Below are 22,656 nucleotides of genomic sequence, written 5' to 3' on the forward strand. Positions count from 1 at the left end.
TTAAACTTGAAACGTATTTTAATTTAAAAGTAAAAAATATGTTCTTTATTCAACAAATTAATATAATACAGAATTGACTAAATATGCAATCAAATTAATGGATATCGAGTATATTTACTAAGCAATCAAGTGATTAGTAATTGTGGTTATTAAATAATTAGTAATATATCATAGTTAATAAATAATGAAAATAATCATAGCTAAATTAATACTCGGTCTTGTGATTAAATTATTAATCGTTAAACAGAAACTGATTGTATCTTACGATCGATTCAAGAATTTAAAATATTAGAAACATTTATACAACTCGCCGTATGTTTATTAATCAATTTCCCCGCTCCGAAAAAATTTTTTCAAGACTTTAGTTAAATTTTTACAATGATACAAACAGATAAAATTAACGGCATTTTGTCGGAATTTTCATTAATAAAATATCGTGCTTTCGTACACAATCAATATCAAAATGTGCAATATCAAAATAAGCATATGATAACCCAATCTCTTAAATTAAATAATATTTTGTTATTTTTAACACATGTGAGCATGTATCAAAATGCAAATAAATCCTTTTCTATTTCAAAATAAATGTCCATACTAACATATGCACTTAGTAAATAGTAAAAAAAAAATTTGAGTCAAACATATATTTTACATATATTTTCTTAAGTTAAATTGTGTAACTCCATTATTTTAGTTAAATTAACGACATATTATTTAAATAAGAGTAGTGAAAATTGAATAATTTACAGGGATGGAAACTAAATAACGCAAGTTACTTTTTATAATAATAATTTGGTTTAAAAGTTATCACCATCACGCGTTCTTTATATAAAAAAAGTAACTCATTATTTATAACGATTAAAAATAACGAATCGAAAAGTAACAAATAATAATTTACTTTCAATAAATAATGCATAATAGTAACAAGTTACTATACAAAAGTAACTTTCTCAATCTTAGCTTTTGAAAGAGCAATTTTGCTGAAGAATCTAAAAATTTGACTAGATACAAATCTGAAAAATTATTTTACTGGATCATTAAAATAATTAGATAGGATGACAAAATTGATTGCTAAAATATCAAAACATTTTGCAGCATTGCTTATCATATTTAAGATTCTGCAAAATTATTCCTGCAAAATTATTTTGATAATCAAATAAAATTATTTTTAGATCTATATTTAATCAAATTTTTAGATTCTTTAGCAAAATTGCATCCATGCATCCTTGAAATTTGACATTATGAATTGAACAGTATGTAAGCAAGCAACGTGCAACGTTGAGGCTGCGATTCATCAGAATTTCGCCTTGTTGAAAATGACACGCGCAAGATATTCTCCCCGGCGAATCTTGTTCAAACGTCGCCTCGCGCGCGATAGCGACGCGGAAGTCCTCGGCATCCGTCCATCGTTCGCGCATGCGATCGCGGATCGCACGTCGGACAATGAGACGTGATTCGAGACGGCGCGCCCTGCCGCTTTGTGTTATCGAGTGGCATTCCGACACGCTTCTGGAGTGACATTTAGATAGCGACGTCAACTGTCTGCGGAGCAAATCCGTCGTGGAAGCGAAGGCTCTCCTCCTCGTACTTCCCCGGAAACCTGACGGCGAGAGCCCTCGCCACCGGAGCGAGCGAATTCACTGCTGATCGAATTAGCGCGCCACGGTTCCCCGATACCCTGACAGTCTGAATTAATTAACAGGAGAACGCGCTAGGTAAGCAGCCATTATCGCAACAAAGTACGCGAGCGAGAGGTAACTGTTCAATGGTGCAATCATAAATGTCAACTGATAGACGACATGAGTTTTCACTGATTTATGAAGAAAATAATTCAATTAACTAATATTATGAAATCTATGTTATGACTTTAAATATTTTATATAGTAATAATTATATACGGAAAGAATGGTTTGCTAAGTAATCTAAAAATACTATTTAAAATAAAACTATTTTCAAATCTGCATCTAGCTATAAATTTTTAGATACTTCAGCAACTTGTTCTTTTCATGTAACAAATAAAAATAATATACGATAACAGCCATATTTTATTAATAATATATAAGATATAACAAAAAAGCGAAAAAATAATTGACAAGTTCAGTTATTATAGAATCTTCTACCTAGCATTTGTTTGCTTTTCGACAGGTCAAGGCATCAAGATAAATGAAGAATATCCTCTGCATTAGGTAGCGATATAAATCCCGGGTAGTCGCGCACAGCGAGAATTTTGCATCTCGGCGCGACGTCTTGACTCCATTAACTTCACACTTAGCGGCACCTTAGAAAGCCCGTTGCCGTCGGGAGATCTGATTAGGGGTTCGAGTCTCTGCTAAACGCGTTAGTCTCGGCTGCGGGGCTTCGCGCGAGAGGACGGAGGCGCGGCACCATCAGGTGTTAGAGAGTGGCGACCCCAGGAGTAGGCATGAGGGGACGAGAGGACGGTTGCTGGTGTCTGTCTCTTCATAGTTTGATGCAAATTGAGTACGAGCACCACCAACTACGAGCAGTATAGACATTTTCCTGGCTTTCTCTCCCTCCTGTCTATCTATATATAAGCAACACACACCTATATATACCTATCTGCCTCGATCTAGACACATTCTCTCTCTCTCTCTCTCTCTCTCTCTCTCTCTCTCTCTCTGCCCCTCCCTTTCTCACTCTCTCCTTCTTTGTTCTTGGAGAAGACTTCACGATCGAGTACAGTACGGAATTCATTCCACGCGACCCTCTTCGACTTCAAGCAAACCTCTACTTCTCCCTCCGATCTTGACTACCACCAAAGTGTTACCGTTTGGGGTTTCCCGTCCCATGTTGCGGAGCTCGCACTGTTTGCCGACGAATCTCGGAGGCTTTCTCTCGACTTAGCAGCGTTGCGTTTCGATCATTTAACAGTTTGGCCAACAAGTCTTCTGACAATTTATTTTCCAAAATGATTCCATTAAGGATATGTGTGTGCGTCATATGTAAAAAATATTATTAAAAATATAAAAATTTCATAAATTGTTCTATTATTACATTTGAATATTTGTGTAAAATTTGAATACAATTCTCTTGGTTTGAAACTTATTTAATTTTTTGTTTGTCTTGATTTTTATGTATATACTTATTTGCAAATTTGATGGGGAAGCAGTATTACAAACTAAATTAATTTTTTTATACATATATACTAATAAAATTCTAATAAATGTTTGTGCAAAAATTCATTTAGATCCACTCACTTGTTTAAAACTTATTTATCTAAAATTGCAGCAAAATCTGATCATTTTATTGCACAAAGGCTACGATAAAAAAAAACATAAGGCAGTAAGACGTAAATAGTAAGCTAATCAATTAATCGCAGTAGAGAACGATAATAAGACAATGACATAAAGTAGCAAATCCAAAATGTTGATTCGCATAATGCCTTATCGTATTATTGATGACTTGAGATTTTGTGTGGCAAAACCTTTATCGTGATAAACACGAAAACACCAACAATTTTCTAAGTGCTACATACATTTAATAACAAATAATTGAAACGATTGTAAGATGGTAGTATCAAGAAAATTCGCATATAAATTGAAATTTTTAGATAAGTCAATTTATTTGTTTTGTTTTTTGCGATTGGGTTAGACATTTATGACTCAAATTTTTTGCTAATATTGGCTTTTTCGGTTGATACTTTTAACTAATATTGTACACCTTCAAGATTAAAATTTTTACGCGCGCGCGCGTATGTGTGTGTGTGTATGTAATGTGTGTTATATTAAGCAGCCCTATTGTATTTCATTCTATAAATTCCAACATGGAAACTATTCCTGCTCGTACTTTAATTCAATGAAATCTACAATAACCGATATCACCGTCAAATATCTCATTCGCCTGGGTCATGAAATATATCCCATAGACCGATGATGTTATTTATATCTATTAGTCATTTAAATATAATAATTACTATATAATTAAACTACTGCCCTTGTTTCTTCTAATCTATATCAGATATAAATAAAAAAGTTCTTTTGAAACATATATGTTTGATCTTTGCTTCGCCAGGATACGTAAACGATACAAAGCTCTGAAAATGACCGGCGATACTAATGTCTCGAACGTTTAGCGTTGCAGATTACAGAAACAGCGTTTATCGGGGAAATATAGCGCATATCTAGACGCGAAATCACGACACCATTATAAAGGATCGTTCTTTCCTGTCGCTCCAACAAAATTCTCTCATCCCTCACTCCTCTCGCACCTACGCTCAGTAATGTTCCTTTTTATGGTACATGATTCGAAGCTGCCCCCAGGATCGATTTTGTTCCGTAGCTCGGTACTTATCGTACCCTGTTACGAGGACGCATTGCTTTTTATGGTGGTTACATGTTCCGATCGCACATTGTGTGTGTGTGCCCTCTCCTTCTCGCTTCTTCTTCGTCCCCTTTCATTCCTTTTATTCCTACAAAACGAGATGTCTGTACCGTGTCAAAAATCGCATTGCCTAAACGAACGATAGATTATCCAATATTTCTTCATAGAAGAAATCGGAGGAGGACGATTCTAAGTTGAAGCTTCATATTTTAAGGATGCATTGAACTTTTTTCACGAGATAAACGGATCATTCAGTGTAATTAATTCAAGCATTTAATTGAATAGACGCAATCGATAACGATTGCTAAACTTGTACGTACAAAATCGTTAATATACCTCGGGTACCCGACAGGGTGTCCTAATTTCACTGGACAAAGGAGCGTATTTATATATTACGATTAACCCACACTCGACTATCGATCGAGACATCGCGGATTCACGTGCTGATCAGGCAGATATTTTAAGTTCAATTATACCGTCGCCAATCAAACTAAATATAAAATCGTCGCTTGCTATTTTGAATCGAGTTTCTAACATGGACTTTGTTGCATTCGTATTACACTTCGTATTTATATTTCTGAATCAACGAAAATCTTTAACGGCGATGAACAAAATTGGTGAGTTTGTATGCCAAATGAGATAATTAATACGATTTAATGCAATTAAATACTCCGTTTTAGAACTATAATGTAATCAGTAAACCTATATTTACAGCAGAATCAATAATCTCTGTATCAATAATCTCTGTATCAATAATCTCGGATGTCCTGTAACTTCTCGTCTTTATATTTCCAAATCAACGACGGATAGCAAAAATCTTTAACCGTAATGAACAAAATCAAAGTTATGTACAAAATGATGTAACTAATACGATTTATGCGTAATCAAATACTCTGTTTTGAAACTAATCTAACTGTAATCGCAGTAAACCTGTATTGATTATAGCAAAAGCTTATAATAGAATCTGTATCAATAATAATCTCTAATACAGTCTTAACTTCTCATAACTAATATGATTGTCGATCAAATACTTTGTTTTGAAACCGTAATCGATAAGCTGTATTCACAGAAATCTGTATCAAGAACTTCAATCAACTCAAATTTGTTCTCATTTACAGTGTATCATAAATGTCTTTCGGTTACTATTACACGATAGATAATCACTTTTAGAAAAAATATTATACTTTTCGCAGATATTTCATCAAAATTATCACAGCTAAATAAACTTCGAAGAAAGTACAATTTTACACAATTTTACAGGGTTTTGCACAATTTTACACAATCACGTTGTACATTCATTATTTTATATCAAATCAAATTTTATATGTAAAATAGGTATGCCGACTTGCGTGCATTGATTTCGACGTACAAATTGCTCAGCGGCCGCGAAGACGCGTCGCTGAGTCTACCGGAAAAAAATGCAGATTCTACCGGATATGTCGTAAAATCTCATTACGATTTCATGGTTCTCTCGAAAGGAGACGTCGGCCAAGCGGCTCGTTTCGAATGCTACAAATGTACCGCGCGCGCTCGTTCAGGTGGCTCGAGTAGGTGCTGAAAAAAATCACGTCTGCATTTACATAAGCGCCAGTATAAACCACTCGACAGAGAAATCCCGACATAAAACCGAAACAGGATCTCATGCGCGGGACAGCACATCCGTTGAATACGCAATGGCCATATGTAGCCGATGTACCCTTCTACCATTTCCTTACCGAAAAAATGCTTTTATTATTCACCAGTGAATTACAAACGTGAAGGTATAGAGGTTTTACTCCCGACATTTGCACTGATGTGGAGTTTACACGGCTCATCGACGTCTTTGACAGAAAGTCGCTCGTTTCGTTGAGAAGCATTGCCAGTATCGAGGTACGCTTTTTTTTCGAGCTATATGTTTCAAATCCAACTAAAGTAAGTGATGCATAGTTTAAAAGATTTTTGTAATTAAAAAATTTTTATATAATTAAAAGTTGGAAAGAAAGTTGGAAGTTTTAAAGTAAACAGTTTATAACAGTTTATAATAGTTTTGAAGTATCTAAAAATTCAGCTAAATCTAAAAATAATTTTTTTAGGAGAACAGAAGGTAACACAAATATGTGTTAATAAAAAATGTAACATTGACATAGTTTGTAAGCAAATTGTAAAAGTATATTTTCTCAGAAAAATTAATATTTATATGACATATTAAATTAACATAAATATTCGTTTCTCTTTAAATGTAAATTTTAAAATGTATTATTTTTGTTATTTCACTTACTCATAAATTACGTTATTTTGCTGTTAAAAAATAAACACTAATGATAAAATAATACGTTAAAAATTCAATACAAAGTTTTAACAAAGATGTGCGTGAAAACTTTTTAAATCAATCAGTGATCACGGTCGCAATATTATATGAAAAATTTTCGTGTACATTATTACATTTGAAACAAACATATAACTTATCGAAAATTGTTTCAACTGCAAATACTCAGGATATGTTCCTTTTATTGGATCGTTAAGAGTTAAAAAAAATAGCATAAAATCAAAGATAATGTAGCAATATCCGAAGCCTTATAAAAAATAAAGACGAGGGTAGATTCTCGCCGAATGATCTACATTAATGATATTCGAGGGATTCGACGTGTCCCAAAGAAGACTGAAAGTTCCGCGAGACTCTTCTGTAAGACAAATCGCGCGAACACGCCTGTCATATCACGCGATCGATACGCGGTATGTATAACGTCCGGAGAGTGATGTGCCCGGCGCCTGACGGGAATTTTCAAGACCCCGTGGATCCTAGCAAAACGATTTTCGCGTCCCTCGTGGATCTCCGATCCATTGTGACGTGGTGGAAGCGCCGGCCGTTCTTACGAGCCCCCTTTCATGGCTCTTTAGCATTTCCGGCGTAACGTCCTTTATACGGACGCTTTCTCCCTCAAAAGAACGCGGTAGAGAAAAAATTGACTTTTAAACCGGCAATAAAAACGAAAAATGTGAAATCTTTGATTTTAAAGGTCCCGCCAGCCCGCCCACCCCTTCGCGAGAGCGACAGTTGGTCGATGCGTATAACCCTCGGTGGCAACCTTATTTCTCTGATATCGCAAACCGAGCACGTTCGGTACCTCGCCGCCATCCCGAAATCCGCGTGCAGCGGTATGTATATCGTGTCGGATTACTCCAAAATCCCGGACTTTTATACGCTGAATTTTAAAATACACTCTTCCGTCTCTCGGATTTTATTCGTTGACATTCGAGAATGGACAGACGTCAAACTTGTACACGATCTGCTAAAGGATCTTTTGTCGTATCAGACGACATTGTTTAATCCCTTCAGACCTTGCGTACATTATACGTGCACACGAGAAATTAAAGACATTATCCATTGAAATTATTTCTATTCTATCAATATCATCTGAAATATACATAATAATGTATATATGTTGAAAAAAAAGTCAAACTTTTAATTTTAAAAATTAATTGTTTAGTATATGAATTGCTTATTAAGGTGAATTGAATTGAATTAGACAAAAAACTTTTTTTAACATGGTTTCAATAAAATCAGGTCTGAAGGGTAAATACCTTATCAATAAAGAAGAAAGTTAAAACTTGTAAAGGGAAAGAAGAAAGTAAGAATGTGGGAGAAGTGCAGAGATTTCCAATCGTGGATAATCTGAGTACGATGTCTGGGAATCGACTGAAAATTTACATTTAAGAGTCTTGAGAGACGCCGGAAAAAGTGGATGAGGGGCGGCGTTTCGCCGCTTGTTTTTATTTTCTAGCAATTTCCTCGGCGGAGCAAAAACGGAAAGTGACCTTAAAAGAAATTAGCACTTTACCGCTCTACCGATTTCGTGTAACTCGTAAACGGAATTTCTTCCTGTTCCTTCGCCACTTCTAAATTGTGAATCAATATGATAATGTATATCTTCGTTTATTCGCTATTTCCTCCTAGTTTTTTTAACATGGTGATAATTTCACCAAGATCATGCATTCTCGATCCAAAATAATGTAGTTGAAGAATTTGCGTTAAATTTAACACATTTTACATGTCTCAAATGACTCATTCATTCTTTTGTATTAATTTAACCTTCCTTTTGCAATCTGAGTCTCTTTTGGCACAAACAAAATTTCATTTTTAAATTTCTTCCCCATTTTTTTTGCTGAAATTTCAATTTTTATTAAATGAGAATTTTAATGTTTGTGTTAAAACTATTAGTAATATAATAGGGATGTTGAAAAGAATCTTGAATTTTTTCACATTTTTTGAAATTCTAGAACAGTAAAACAAATGGACTGGGCAAAAAAGATCCAGATTGCAGATGAAATAATTATACAAATATTATGTAAAAAATTAACATATTATAACACATTAACACAGCAAATTGTAAAATCATATTTCTTCTTCATAAAATATTAAACTAACACATGTAAACAATTATAATTCAAAATTAAAACTGACGAGACTAAATCAATTAAGAGAATTAATCCATTTTCAATCAAAGCGGATTTTAATACTTAAATATGTATTTCGATGAATTTATATATATATATATCCAATTCTTCTGCAAATCGCTGAAATCTTTTTTAGTTATGTTGATGATTTTAAGACTAAATAAGATTTCAACGCGCGATTTGCGCAGAATTGAATAAATATATAAATTATATATACAGAAATATTGTGCTTAAGCACTAGATTTACTTTGACCAAAAATCAAATTATTTATCTTACCTGATTAACACATTTAATTTATTTATCTTAAAACTTACGTTTTAAAATATAAATTTTTCTGCTACTGTTCACTTACTCATAAATTATGTTATTTTAGTATCTAAAAAATGTCGAATATCAATTTAACGCAAAATATTCAAATAAAATAATCATATTATATTAAATTAATCTCAGATATCATTGTAAAAATTTAACGTATTTTAACAAAGACCGATTTTGACACGAGTATAAAATGTTTTTTTTTACTATGCATAACATTGTAACACAACAAAATTAATTTCTGATTGCAGATTTTGCGTGGGCGACAGATTTTATCTCTGTGATAACAAGATCCTCTGCGAGTACGATTACGAGGAGAGGCTGGTTTTTGCCAATATGGCCTTGCATCCTCCGCCTAGCGCAACTTTGGCACACATCAAGAGACAAGTGACCCATCTTCAGCCGCCGGTAAAACAATTTGCATTTGTTTCTATTATCTGTAAAACTTGCGCACAACGATAGGACGAGTTATAGGTTTACGTTGTTATAGAGAGTACATGTCTATCGATCAACAGACATATTTTCGTTACGAGATAACTTTATGTAAAATACAATAGAGCGCATCGTGGAATCTCCTTTCTGGACCCTGGCCATCGGATTTCAAACTCGCAAGGTTTCGAACTCCTCAAGGCGCAACCCCTTAAGGCGGGTTAAAGTGGCAGGTCGCCTGTCCTGACCCTCTCGACAACAAAGGACTCCCCCGAGGGCTTTAGCTATGCTTTATCATCCTACCATCGTCTTACGAGTTAGGATATCGCGTGTCCTTATTAATTAAGCTCTACCCGTTAAGCAAGCTTCGTCGCATGCCTTAACGATTCGCTCCTACTTCGCTCGGAAGCGTGCAAAAGAATTTACTCTTCGCGAAGATCGTTAGACTTCTGAAAGCTATTTTATAAAACTACGAGATCATTGAAACAGTTTCTTATAATAGCGAATTTTTTATTAACTGAAAAAGTAATTTAAGAACTTTTATGACGCGAGAAAATAATCTTAAATTTTCTATCGATTGTGAAGCAAGTATAACAAGATTTAAAAGAATATTTAAAAAAGTAGAAAAATATTTTTAGCAAATAAATTTTTCTTTCTGGAAAATTATGAAAAAATATACACACTAGGCAAAATGTTTTGTTTTATGAACCAAAATTTTATTATAACAAAAATTTGGTTGAAATATACCAAACAAACATTTTTAGTTGTATGAATATATAAAATGTATCAAACAAAACTGTAATTTTATGCAAACTAAATTATTTACTTAGTACAAACAAATATTTTTGTTAGTTACAAAGAAAGCAAAGAAATTATTTTGCAAAAGCAATTAAATTTTTTGTTATACAAATAAAATATTTGATTACTGTTTAAAAATGCCTCAACTAAACAGTTTTGTTGAAGACACTACATTTTTTTCCTAGTGCATAATGTATTTAATTATGTAATCAAAGTGAAAATATGTGTAAAAACTGTGATAATAAAGCACAAATGACAAGCAAGGAGGAGAGAGGTGAGTTTCACGAGAAGGAACGTCCAGAATTATGAACTCATCGGCGTTAAGCTTGTCGGGATTAAGTCTTCTTGATTATCCTAAGGCAACAGCGTTGCTTCGAAACAATATCTTAAGCTCCTGCCGCACGAAGGACCACGTCCTACTCGACCTTAGGAGCCTATCCATTTAATCCGGGTGCCGTCTTGCAAGGATTTCACCGTCTTCCTTGCACAATAACTTGTCACGTATTCTAATTCGCGATATTTACTTAGAAGTAATGACCAAATTAATACTAACATAGGTAGAAAAAGACTATTTTATTATTGTAATATTAGAATTTGTTATTATATTCCATTTATGTTCAAAATAATCAATAAAAATCTATACGCAAAGAATTTTAATGAAGTATCTAAAATTTAGCTACATACGGATCTAAAAATAATTTTGGATCATCAAAATAATTACTATTAGAGATCAAAAGAAGCAATGATAACTTAATTTCTTGAGTTGAAAATAACGTTTTATCATTTTTAACTTTCACATGTGTCAAGATATAAATCAATTAATCAATCTATTTTTCTAGTTAGTTTTAAAGTTAGTCCATAGTAATGTATGCACTTAATAAATGAGCTAAAAATTTAATACATTCTTGAGTTAAATTGTTAACTTCATTGTTTTAAATTAATATGGCATAGGAGCAGTAGCGACCTATAGAAATGATTAAAAACTCAACTTGGGTATAATTTAACATTATAAATTTAACAGTTTAGGATTATCAAACATGATGAGCAATGCTAAAAAATCTTGACATTTTAACAATTGATCAGCTTAATAATTATTTTGATAGTTTAACAAAATTATTTTGAGATTTATATCTAATTAAATTTTTTAATACAGCAAAGCCATTTTTTCTATAAACATTTTTTCTATAAAAAGACACGAATCTTTTTATTTATTTTTATGTAAAACGAATTTCTCTCACGAAAATTAAGTTGTTAAACGCGTCATCGACAATCACTGCTAATAATATCGCTCGCCGTCATCTCCTTTATTAGAAAATCGTTAACAAGCTATGCTAAAGTGTTTGTCGCGAGAGTTTGAATCTTCTAAACGCCTCTTAGAAGCGATCTAAGACCATAGATACTCGTCGCACGCTCGAATTGTATGCATGCACAGAATAACGAGGTCCCCACCTCGATGATATCAAGCTCGATAACATGTACTACTTATAATATGCAAATTCGCTACCCTTAACCGCCTTCGCGAGCGAGCTGCGTGTAATTCAGGGGTTGGTAACCCTTGCGACTCTATTCGTGGGTCGTGCGTGCGAGCGTGCGTACGTGCGTGTGAGTACGTCGCTTATAATATTTAAAGAACTATCGACTCACATAAATGTAAGAGTATACACTATTAAATCTATAGTGTCAAATTTAACCTAATTTACGTCACCACTGCTCCTACTCAATATATCGTTATTTTACATTAAACATTGAACAAATTTAATATTATATAACGTTTAATATTATATAACATTTAATATTACGCTATATATAGTGTAGCCGGTAGCGACTTAAACAAATTTAGCAGTGTATCGTATAAACATTTTTCAGAAACCCTCAGGCGCGCGCAAATCTACCTCGGTGAGATCGAACATGACGTCTCGCGTCTAAAAATTCGTGAACTCGTCAATTCTCGAACGGTATAAAAGACGTGTCGCTTTAATTAATACGAGATATTTTTTATTGCCCGACACGAGGAAATCGATGCTGTTGTTTTTTTTCCTCGTGTAAATTTCTGGTACCGTCAATCGGAAAAAATTGGCACGTCCGCGGTGTATTCCGCGATATTGCGCGATCCAGCAGCTTTCACACGCAATATCGATTCGCTCGGAGGGTTTACGGGTTATAAATGACCGGTGTGCGAAATAACGGGATGGCAGACTAATGCCAATAATCGGCGTGGCATGCTAATGTCGTCTGCGCATCTATTACGCTAAAGCCTGATGGATCCCTCTTGACATCTCGTTTCTGGAGCGTGAATATCTTCGATCGCGGAGAACACTCAAGATATCTACTAGTTAACCCGAGGGTCGTTTCATATTTTGCATCTAAATAAGAGGAATTAACACATGTATTGCAACACTCTTTTGTGTCAGATGGAAATAAGGTCGCAAATATGATCGTGCACAAATAAATGATTGAAGTAAAATGTCAATACGTGAATTTAGATCAATTAAGATATTCTTTTAGTACTAATACGACAAGAAAAAAATTCTAAAAGAAAAAATGTTTGGCTCTCGTTAGATTTAATGCTGATAAAATACAAGAACGAAACTGAGAGCAGCTATAAAGCATGTAAGAGAGACAGAAGATGGAGATATAAAGAGAGAAAGGCGTTAAGATTCTTAAAAACCGCGAAGAGGGTGCTCGTCCTGGAGGCAGCTGCCACCCTTGTACTCTCCTTAAGCCGCGGCGAAGTACCGTCGACGGATGGTGGAAGGAAGGAAGGGAAGGTAGGAAGGTAGTTTTTTCTGATTGCCTGAGAACAGACAGCTGTCCCAATCTTTCTCAGCCGCCCTGGGAGAATCCACCGCGCTTTTGGCGAATAATGCCGGAGAATGTTGCTTACGAATAACTCGAGTATGCCTGATCTAGGGTGAATCGAGAGAGGGAGAGTCGAGGGAATGAAAGGAAGTGGCGAGACTGGACCGCCTTCAGCCGTCAGCATCGACAATCGAGTTGTCTCGGTGGAGAGACGGATGATGGATCGTTTCCGATATCTTAGTCGACCTATTGAAACTTTATCATATGTTGAAATGCGAGTTTTATGCACAGGGATTGCTTCAAAATCGATAGTTTTTCTATTGTTAGACGACGCGAGACGCTCCATTTAAGTGTAATTAATAACTTCATCCGAATATTAAAAAGTTTACTTTTTGATATCCAGAAATAATTCCGGGATAAAGAAGTTGAGAAGCTCGTATCTTTAGAAGAAAGTCAATTAAAGAAAAAACGCCGTTGCTCCGCAAATAGTAACGACGGCGAAAAGACTCATTGGAGTTTTTAGCTCCGTTTCCCGACGAGGAGCTTCGATCGAGCCGCGTAATCTCATCCTCCTTAGAGACAAGTGTAACGCGCTTAAAAATTGGCGAGAACTTTTATTTCGGTCTAATTTTCCCCTTGGGACTCAGTGGAGAACGGCAGGGAGAGGACTGAAAGGGGAAACATAACGGGGAATATAGACACGGGGTAAGAACGAGAAAGAGAAAGACACGACGAGAGAGTTTGGAACGATTATCTGAGTTTTAAAACAAACTCTCGAGTGTCTGCGAAGTCCTTCGCGAATCAGAAGGGGGACCGAGGTGCCAGAAGGAGGCCGAAGGGAGACTGCGACGAGAGAAAAGAGGGGGGGGAGGGGGGTTACGGAGGTGAGATAATATGCTAATGCCAAGACGGAAGGTACATGGGAATTTAAGAGGATCAATGTGCGCAGTACGAGATTCGTACGGGGAATGAGGTATTACAACGTCCTCTATATTGCTTCCAGGCGATTAGATTCTTGAAAGTTCGTTGAACGCAGGCGACTAATTTCGACAAAATTAAACTTTCGATTTAACGTCGCTTTTATTAGAACTGAGTGTTCAATATCCATTTGTTCAGGGATGAAGTAAACGCGTGACGGACGTATCGAACTTGAAAACGAAGATTAAAGTTTCCGTATTACACAGCTTAAGAAAATGTTCGATATCTATTTCGTTTACCATTTTTTTAACATTACGTATAAAAAATCATATCAGATAAATATTTAAAAATTAACGAAACGATCGAATTAATATCTGACAAACCTTTGAAATAAAGAGAATGGATATTCCATTATTAAAGGATTTTTAATCCTTCGGTGTCACAATTGTGTGGCATATTCGATATTATTTTTACTTTGCTGTACTATAACATTTTTTATTAAACTTTTGACTTCCAAACGGGATGAGCTGTTCGTTTCAAAAATAGTCTTTTTAGATTAATTATATAATAAGATTTTGATAATTTTTAAGGATTTTTCTAATTGATTTTTAAGTTATAAATTTTTGAGACAAATAAATGCGTCACAATTTTCAAAAAGACATAACTTATTTATTTGAGACAAGCCATTTGCTCCTCTTAGAAATATATTTTATAATTTAAAAAGTTAATTTCATTTGCAATCTAAAAAAAATTAATATCAATTTAACATTTAATATTGTAAAACTATTATTATACATATAATAATTAGTATATACAATTATAATAATTATTTCGTTATTATAATTATAGTTTAAAAGATATTCTATATCGATATAAATAAAAATGAATGTATGACATATTGTATTACATTTATGCATTGATATGCTTATTTATATACTTTAATGTAATTATTAACGTCATGAACATGCTATTATACAGAAAATTATTTGGAGTTAACCGTCCCATTTGAGAACTTATATCTGGGAAATTAACATGAGAGTCAAAAGGTTAATGAAAGATAATACATTTTCCTTTTATATTTTTCTCTATATTTCAAAATATTCCATTTCGATTAAAAAAAAATTTGTTATATATTTATTTTTATGCACTATTTTTTATAATCCAGTTAGATACGACAAAATGATATAAGTAGAATCGAAGAGATAATTATATTGAGTAAACAGTGCGTGTATTTTTACAGAACTGTACAATGTTCATTATCGATATTGCGTTAATTATACGGAATTGATTTAAAATAGTTACTCCGATATGAATGAAACACTTACTGATCGATATAACGTATGCATTAGAATACCCGAATAGAATGTGTCAGAATAGGATATGATACCATTAATAATAATTAATGTAGCGCACGGTTAATCCCTCGAAATGTAGCGTTTAGCGAAATGGACGCGCATCATCGTAATGCAGTACTATACAGAGCCACGAGCGTATTCCCACACTGAACAAAGCCATTAGTCCATCATTAATCCTTCATTGTAGATACTCTATCGTTGTACATGCGAATATGATCTGTTTAGAATTACAGGGATGTCATAAAATTACATAAAATAAATATATTTTATCTGTAATTAATTTTCAAATATATTAAAGAATCGAGGAATTTTAACGCTCGAAAGGATTTATTATGGTATTCTCTAACCATCATAGTCAAGATGTTTTCTAAGCCTAACAAGGTTCAGGCCTAATCGAACGCCGATCGATCAGCCGATTAGATTGCCTCTTGGTCAAACGTAGCGTAAGCTGTCGTGACAGGAAGACAGAGAGAAAGCGAGAAAACGAGAGAGAGAGAGAGAGAGAGAGAGAGAGAGAGAGAAAGCACAAAGAAAAGGGAGACAGAGGCACGTACATACGAACCCTCGCACGCGCGTGTACACGTCGTTCTTGTTAACGAGCGCATTATTAGGTGCACCGTGCTTGGCTGAATTTCACGTAAAGCCTCCGCGCGGCCCCTTATACAACGCGCGCGCCGAGAAAGCTCGCATGGGAAAGCCCGGCTTGCAAGCTTATGCGAGATTATGAGTTTAGTTGGGAAACAACTCCGAGAGCTATGCGCTACGTGGCCGAGCTTACTTTTATAACGATTATTACCGACGAGTGTATGGACCCGTCGCGAGGGATCGACCACGCGACCTCGACATCGAAGTAACGAAACACGCAGCAAATTTTAACGCAGCACTTGATATTACAGGTGCTTGGCAATAATGAATGAGAAATATATACGAAAGAAAATTTAATAAAATGTCCAATGTCATAGTATTAAAAATACTAATTATATAAAAAATTGGATTTTGGCGAAATGAGATAGTTTTCACACATAAGATAAACTTAGATAAGATGGCCATGACATAGACACAGCGCAATAATAGTTTTTGAGCTATGATATCAGAGATGTATAACTTGTACTGACAGAATACACATCATAACTCAAAAATTATCCATTATTATGTTTTGTGTTTTTGACATTTTTTATGCAATCAATTATAAGCTGCAGTGAGTGTAAAAAGTATTTATACAGATGATATTTTTGTATAAAAAAGTACTATTGGTAAAAAATAAGCATAACTCTTATAATTCATTAATAACGAATACAATAGATAGTATGTTTCTTAAAATTATTATAAATAAAGAAATATAATAATTTAAATATATTTTTTAGCATGAAGAATAATACTTTACTGCACAAAAGTATTCATATACATTTTCAATTCAAGTATTCAATATATTTTTTAATTTGAATAACATACTAATTTAATACTTTATAGATTAACTGTTGGTACAAATCATAGCTCGCAGTCTTCAATACATTGATTGCATTAAGTTTCGCGTGGTTAGTGATAGATTTCTATTCTTCTCGTATACAATGATTTTTAAATCTTCTTGGTTAGAAAAGAATATGTTTTAATTATTATTTTTCTTTAGGTAAAATAATTTTGAAAAGTATTCTACTCGTTATTAAAAATTATTGGTTAATTTATACAAATTGCAATTAATTTATTGTACAAATACTTTTTTATATACAAAAACTAATTCATTTGACTAGATCCCAATTTTTATAATAGAGGATTCTTCATAAAATTAAATAAAAGAATCTATAGATGTAATTGACACGTGTGATTTTTCTCACGGCAACCTTATATTAATTTTTTATAAGAAAAAAAGTTAAATAAATTTCTTTTCCCCCTACAAGAATCAGGTACGGGAACGGCCGTACCGGGCTAACGACCCGCCAGTAAATTCCGCTTCTAAACGCTCCCGGAGCGATTAACGATGTCTTGCCTAATTCTCATCTCGTGCCGAAGGTCGGGCTCGCCTGCTCTACGGCACCGAACATACACGGGTGGGTGGCGCTAATTTTTGCGCGTAAGAAAAGCCGCGCCGCGCGGAGGAACGGGAAGAGCCGTGCACCTGGCCGTTTTCCCATCCACGGGAGATCAACGGACAAATGACACGCGATTCCCTACAAGCGCCCTCGCGATGGCGATGCTCCGCATTTACCGTCAGTTACAAACTACCTGGCCCCGCTCTACCCACCCTCGCGCCGGGTCACGATTAATGTCTTATTTGCGCGTGCGAGGTCTCCTCGAGAGAAAGAGAGAGAGAGAGAGAGAGAGAGAGAGAGAGAGAGAGAGAGAGAGAAGAAAGAAAAAACCGGGAGATTACAGCGGGAGATGAGAATAAACGCGAAAAAAAGCTGCTCAGCTATCTGGAGCTATCTGGAGCATGATATTACGTCGTCAAAATTATTTTGCTCTATGAAATTTCTGATAGTTACAAGAATCCATACAACACAGTTCTCCAAGGGATGTCCTAAGGATGTACAGAGGATGTCCCTCGAAGAACTGTGTTATGTGTAAAGGTTTGAAAGAGATGTGCTTGACTTCAAAGAGAACTCACATAGAATCCTATCTAGTATCTACTTACATACCAAATCTCGCAACGCGCGTGCCGTTTGATTACGACGTCGGCAGTAAATCCACAGCGCGGTAATTCCTCCTCTGGCAATTGTAGATAAAACTTGAATAAGTCATAGACTTAATTTAACCCACAGCAGCGTTCAACGGTGGTCTGGAGCCTTCCACGGAGATTTCTTAATTACGAGCGAGACCCTCTAAGACAAGAGAACGAGGATAGGAAGAGATAGGAAGAGAAAGTATACCGAAAGACGAAAGCGTAAAGCAAGGGAGAGAAAGAGACGGAAATTCTACTGATGGCTGTAGGGAAAAGGGTTCTCACGGCAACGAGATTTAAGAATCCTTCCTAAGGAAAAAGAATCACCCCCATCGCGAAGACAGATGATAAAGCATTTCTTTAACGATACTTTGTCATTTTTATCATAATTATTTACGAGATAATTACTCCGCAACCGCACCCCGTGCTGGCTACACTTTCTTGCGTTTTAAAACGAGAAAAATGCTTTATTAAGACACTTCGGAGATAATACCTTTCACAAGGTCCCGTAACAGATCTGTCCTCTTTCGTTCTATTCTTCTATTGCATACAGCAAGAGATAAAAGCGAAGTATTTAAAACAGGAGGAAGATAGGAACATATTAAAAAATAAATATATTTATCATTAATCCTCTTTATGGACGAGCAGTTCGTTTGAAACTTCCCTTTTTTATTTTGTAAACTATTTGCTCGATTTTTATGAAACTTAGCCCATGGAATAATTTGATAAAGCTTTATTCAAATTCAAAAATAAACAATTCAAAATAGTGGATCCAATATGTCAGACACAATTTTTAAAACAATCTAATTATTATTAAACTCGGTTTTAGAGAATTTTTTATTGCGAAGTGTCATCAAGTTTCGATTTGAAGCTTATCAGTGCTATACGCGAAATAGTTAGAACTAATTTCCAAACTAATTTTAAATTCTGAACACTAAGAGGAAGGATTTTGATAATTTAACAAGTCACCAGTACCTTTAACCGGTGATCGGTAAATATGTGACAATAAATTTTATTGTTGTGATTGCTGCTAGTTTGCTATATTAATCAATTATAACATTGAGAAGAAAATACTGTTGATTCAATTAAAGTCTATATTACAGGCTGTCACTAACATAAGTAATTCATGTATATTTTTGACATAAAGGCTTTGATTATTGAAATAATAATTTATGCCTCATGTTAATAAAAATATACATGAATTAATCACTTATGAATTAATCGACAGCATTTTTTTCTCAATGTAGTAACAGAAGCAAATATATAGAATCTAACCTATCTTTTGGATAGACTTTAGGCTTGTTTACATAGAATTCGTAGATAATCATGGAGTTTTAAGTTAGGAAATCGACCAAGCACAGTCTAATATAGGAAGACTTGACTAGAATTGGTCAATTTCTTACGATTTGAGACTTTGGTACCGTCTACGACTTTTATATATATATATATATATATGAGCCTCTTATTTTCTAGCGATACTATTGATTATTTGTTACATTGACGAATTAATTTCCTATCGTAACAAATCGATCGTTTTTTTAACAAATATCACATTTGCTTTCCCTTGATTTGTTCCTATAACAAAATCATTTCGCTCAGTGAATATTTCCTGTGACATTAGATCCTCTTTCATTGTTAAATTCATAATATCAAATACGAGTTATTTTTAATTATTTCTATAAATCATTATACTGCTCCTACTCAATATGTCGTTAATTTAATATATCTAAATAGAAACAATTTATTTACGCAATCTCCGAATGTTAAATTATCCACATCGTAAATAAAACGAATTTTCTTTAAGATTTCGGACTCAATTTAAAATTTAATTTGATAGGGTTTCATTACTGGTCCATATTTGAAGAATTTAAAAATATTAACATACATCTTATATCTTACAAGATTCTTTCGATTTATTCTTTAATTGATTTCTTTAATTGACTTTAATATTTAGCTTATATTTCTATGGCAATGATATATCAACTAATTTTTTTTGTAATTATTGACTAAAAAGCAAAGAATCGAAACATTTAATTGTTATTTATTATTATGTAATAAAGAACGTTACATATGTACACGCGAACAACCAGTGCTGGTTCCGATAGAAATTTATATTTAGTTAAATTATTTTTGTTAAAACAAGATTATATATATATTTGTTCTTATAGATATATTTTTTATTCTTTTCCTTTAAAACATTATGGAGTTAAATAATTTAACTTAAAAAAATGTATTACATTTGATTCAAAGAAATTTAATTTATTATTTACTTAACAAAGTTACTGTTACCCTTTCAAACTCATACTAAAAGAAAAGATTAGTTGCTGCAACAATTTAGATAATACAATATAACATTTTTATATAGTTGTTTTTGAGTGTAGCAGTTCAATTTTTAGTTGCCTATCGAAATCATATACTGACATTGCGGATAGGCTAACACAACTAAAAATTTGCTGCTACAATCAAAAACTGGTTGCTGCAACTATATAAAAATGCTATGTTATATTTTACTATCTAAATTGTTACAGCAACCAATCTTTTTTTCCAGTACAGCAATGCTAAGAATCTCCCAAAACCGAGAAAAATCAGATTATTTTTTTGAAATTTGAATTAAAAAATTCTGAAACCAGAATCAAATTGTACGACTCCGAAAATCTTTAAAAAACAAAGTATTTTTTAAATTTTTTTGCCAAAGAGCTCCCGTTCTTAAAGGGTTAATAAATTGCAATCTGTATCTACATTATTGCATTCTTAAAAATAAAATGTCATAATTAAGAACAACAACATTTCGTTCATCGAATCGCAACGAAACGTTCCGCGGCGCGGGATAATTGCCGAAAATGGAGGCTTAATTCGACGCCGTGCGAAAGTTAGTATGATCAACTTACGGGCCGAAATCGTAGAGGGGAAGGGAGGATTCCGTCACGAGGGGTTGAGCCGCACGGTCTGCCGAATTTTAAGCCTGTATAATTTAACACCTTTACTGCAGAAACTAAGAGAAACTGAAGGGAAAGACGGAGAGAAGAAGGGGCAGGGGGACACGCGTGTTCGCGAGAAAACGACGAGACGGCAACGAAGATCGAAAGACGACGAAGAAGCAAGATCGACAGGATAAGATGAAAGTGGAATGATGAGAGGGAGATGAGGCGAAGGGAATGCAAAGTTTCAAGTTTTCAACGGCACTTACCTAGCCTACACTCTCTGCCTCTCCCACGGGTACTTTGTACCACCAACGTGCAGTATAGCCACTGGATAGAGACAAAGATGGATAAAGAATCGGTCGCGAGAAAGAGGGAACCGCCTAAGTTGAGTCGTCCCATCCCTCCTCTTTGCCCGGACACCAAGATACAAATTCATTTCTCCGGCCTTTTGTTTTTGAAGTAGAGACTTAGATGGCACGTTACAGAGAGGAGAATGAGAGAAGAGAGAGAGAAACGTGAATTCGTTAGCATTGTCAACCCTTTAAGGGCGGGAAATCCGCCTGCTGGATTTTACGTGCCGCGTCGTGAATAATTGTTAAAATCGAATAACGAGGCTGCCAGAGTCGATTGATCGACCGAATTTATTTCTGGACTTTGTAAGGTGCTCTCTAATCGGATTATATTCTTCAGAATTACAAATTCATCTTATGCATTCTGATATGCATTTAAGCGCTTGATAAACGAGTTTCGAGAATAAATTGAACCTAATTCTTAACCGAGATGTACTTCTTGCTCGGTTAAATAAAACTTGAAGAAAATTAGTAGAATCTATAAAGTTTATCCAATTTGGATTAAATATGTATGTTACATGATCGTTATATCAAAAATATCAAAATCAATTTCGGTAAACGATACGATGCATGTTTTATTTATAATCACATGTCAGGATCAGTGACGTGATTAAATTAACGAGTTACATTTCTAATAATTAATGCTCCCTAATAATTAATTCTCAAAAGAGTGAATGTATGAAACTTACTATATATTTCAGTATTAATTTTTGTTTAATCTTTCATTTTGCGCATTGCCTCGAATAAGTCCATGACGGCTTTTCGGATAAAAAAACTGTCTCGTTCCAGATATTTTAAATTATTATTGTAATCACATATTTTCCGATAAAGATTATCGAGCTAAATTGAAAGTCGTCTACGCGTCGTTTTTCAGACAATAGTCGCGACAATATTTGCAGCAATATTGTTTAACAATAATCATAGTTAATTAAATCTTCTTTCTCAATCTATGTTACAGCTACAGTTATAATCTAGACAAGGACACGAGTTACTAACCAGAATTTGTTAACTAAGGCGATCCGTGCGATTCACCTTCAGTGGTACGGTATCACACGCATTGATATAAGTTATCATACGCATTGTTATAGATTATAACTCAGGGTTGGTCGGCAAAATCCAGTGGGTGGAAAAAAACCATGATAAATTCCGGATTTCACTATCCTGGATTTTATTCAATGGAATAAATTGGCAAAAATTATATTGTAAAAATGATTAATATGTAATATTAAAATATATTCGTATACTTTATGCAAAAAGATATTTTTGCTTTAATTAATAAATCATATATTACTATTAATTATAATAGTTTAAAGAATGGAACAAACTATGGCTGTATTCA

General features: G+C 34.2%; 2 protein-coding genes across 8 annotated transcripts in view; one reads left to right on the forward strand and one right to left on the reverse strand.

The window, feature by feature from the left end:
- The window catches only part of LOC147910988 (uncharacterized), a 320,664-nt gene that overhangs the window by 259,353 nt on the left and 38,655 nt on the right, over nt 1–22,656 (reverse strand). The window lies entirely within an intron of this gene.
- The window catches only part of LOC105146923 (LIM domain only protein 3), a 121,854-nt gene that overhangs the window by 94,127 nt on the left and 5,071 nt on the right, over nt 1–22,656 (forward strand). Inside the window, exons 5-6 of one of the 2 annotated variants that reach the window (XM_087412841.1) lie at nt 9,343–9,499; nt 9,649–13,771. In XM_087412841.1, the coding sequence (XP_087268967.1) occupies nt 9,343–9,499; nt 9,649–9,735 (244 nt within the window). In that variant the 3' untranslated portion in view covers nt 9,736–13,771. Of the gene's footprint in view, nt 1–9,342; nt 9,500–9,648; nt 13,772–22,656 lie in introns of those variants that run through there. The other variant, XM_011057570.2, reaches the window with a different exon arrangement.

Source organism: Acromyrmex echinatior, chromosome 1, assembly GCF_024713525.1.
Source record: "Acromyrmex echinatior isolate Ae372 chromosome 1, ASM2471352v2, whole genome shotgun sequence".
Lineage (NCBI taxonomy): Eukaryota > Metazoa > Arthropoda > Insecta > Hymenoptera > Formicidae > Acromyrmex > Acromyrmex echinatior.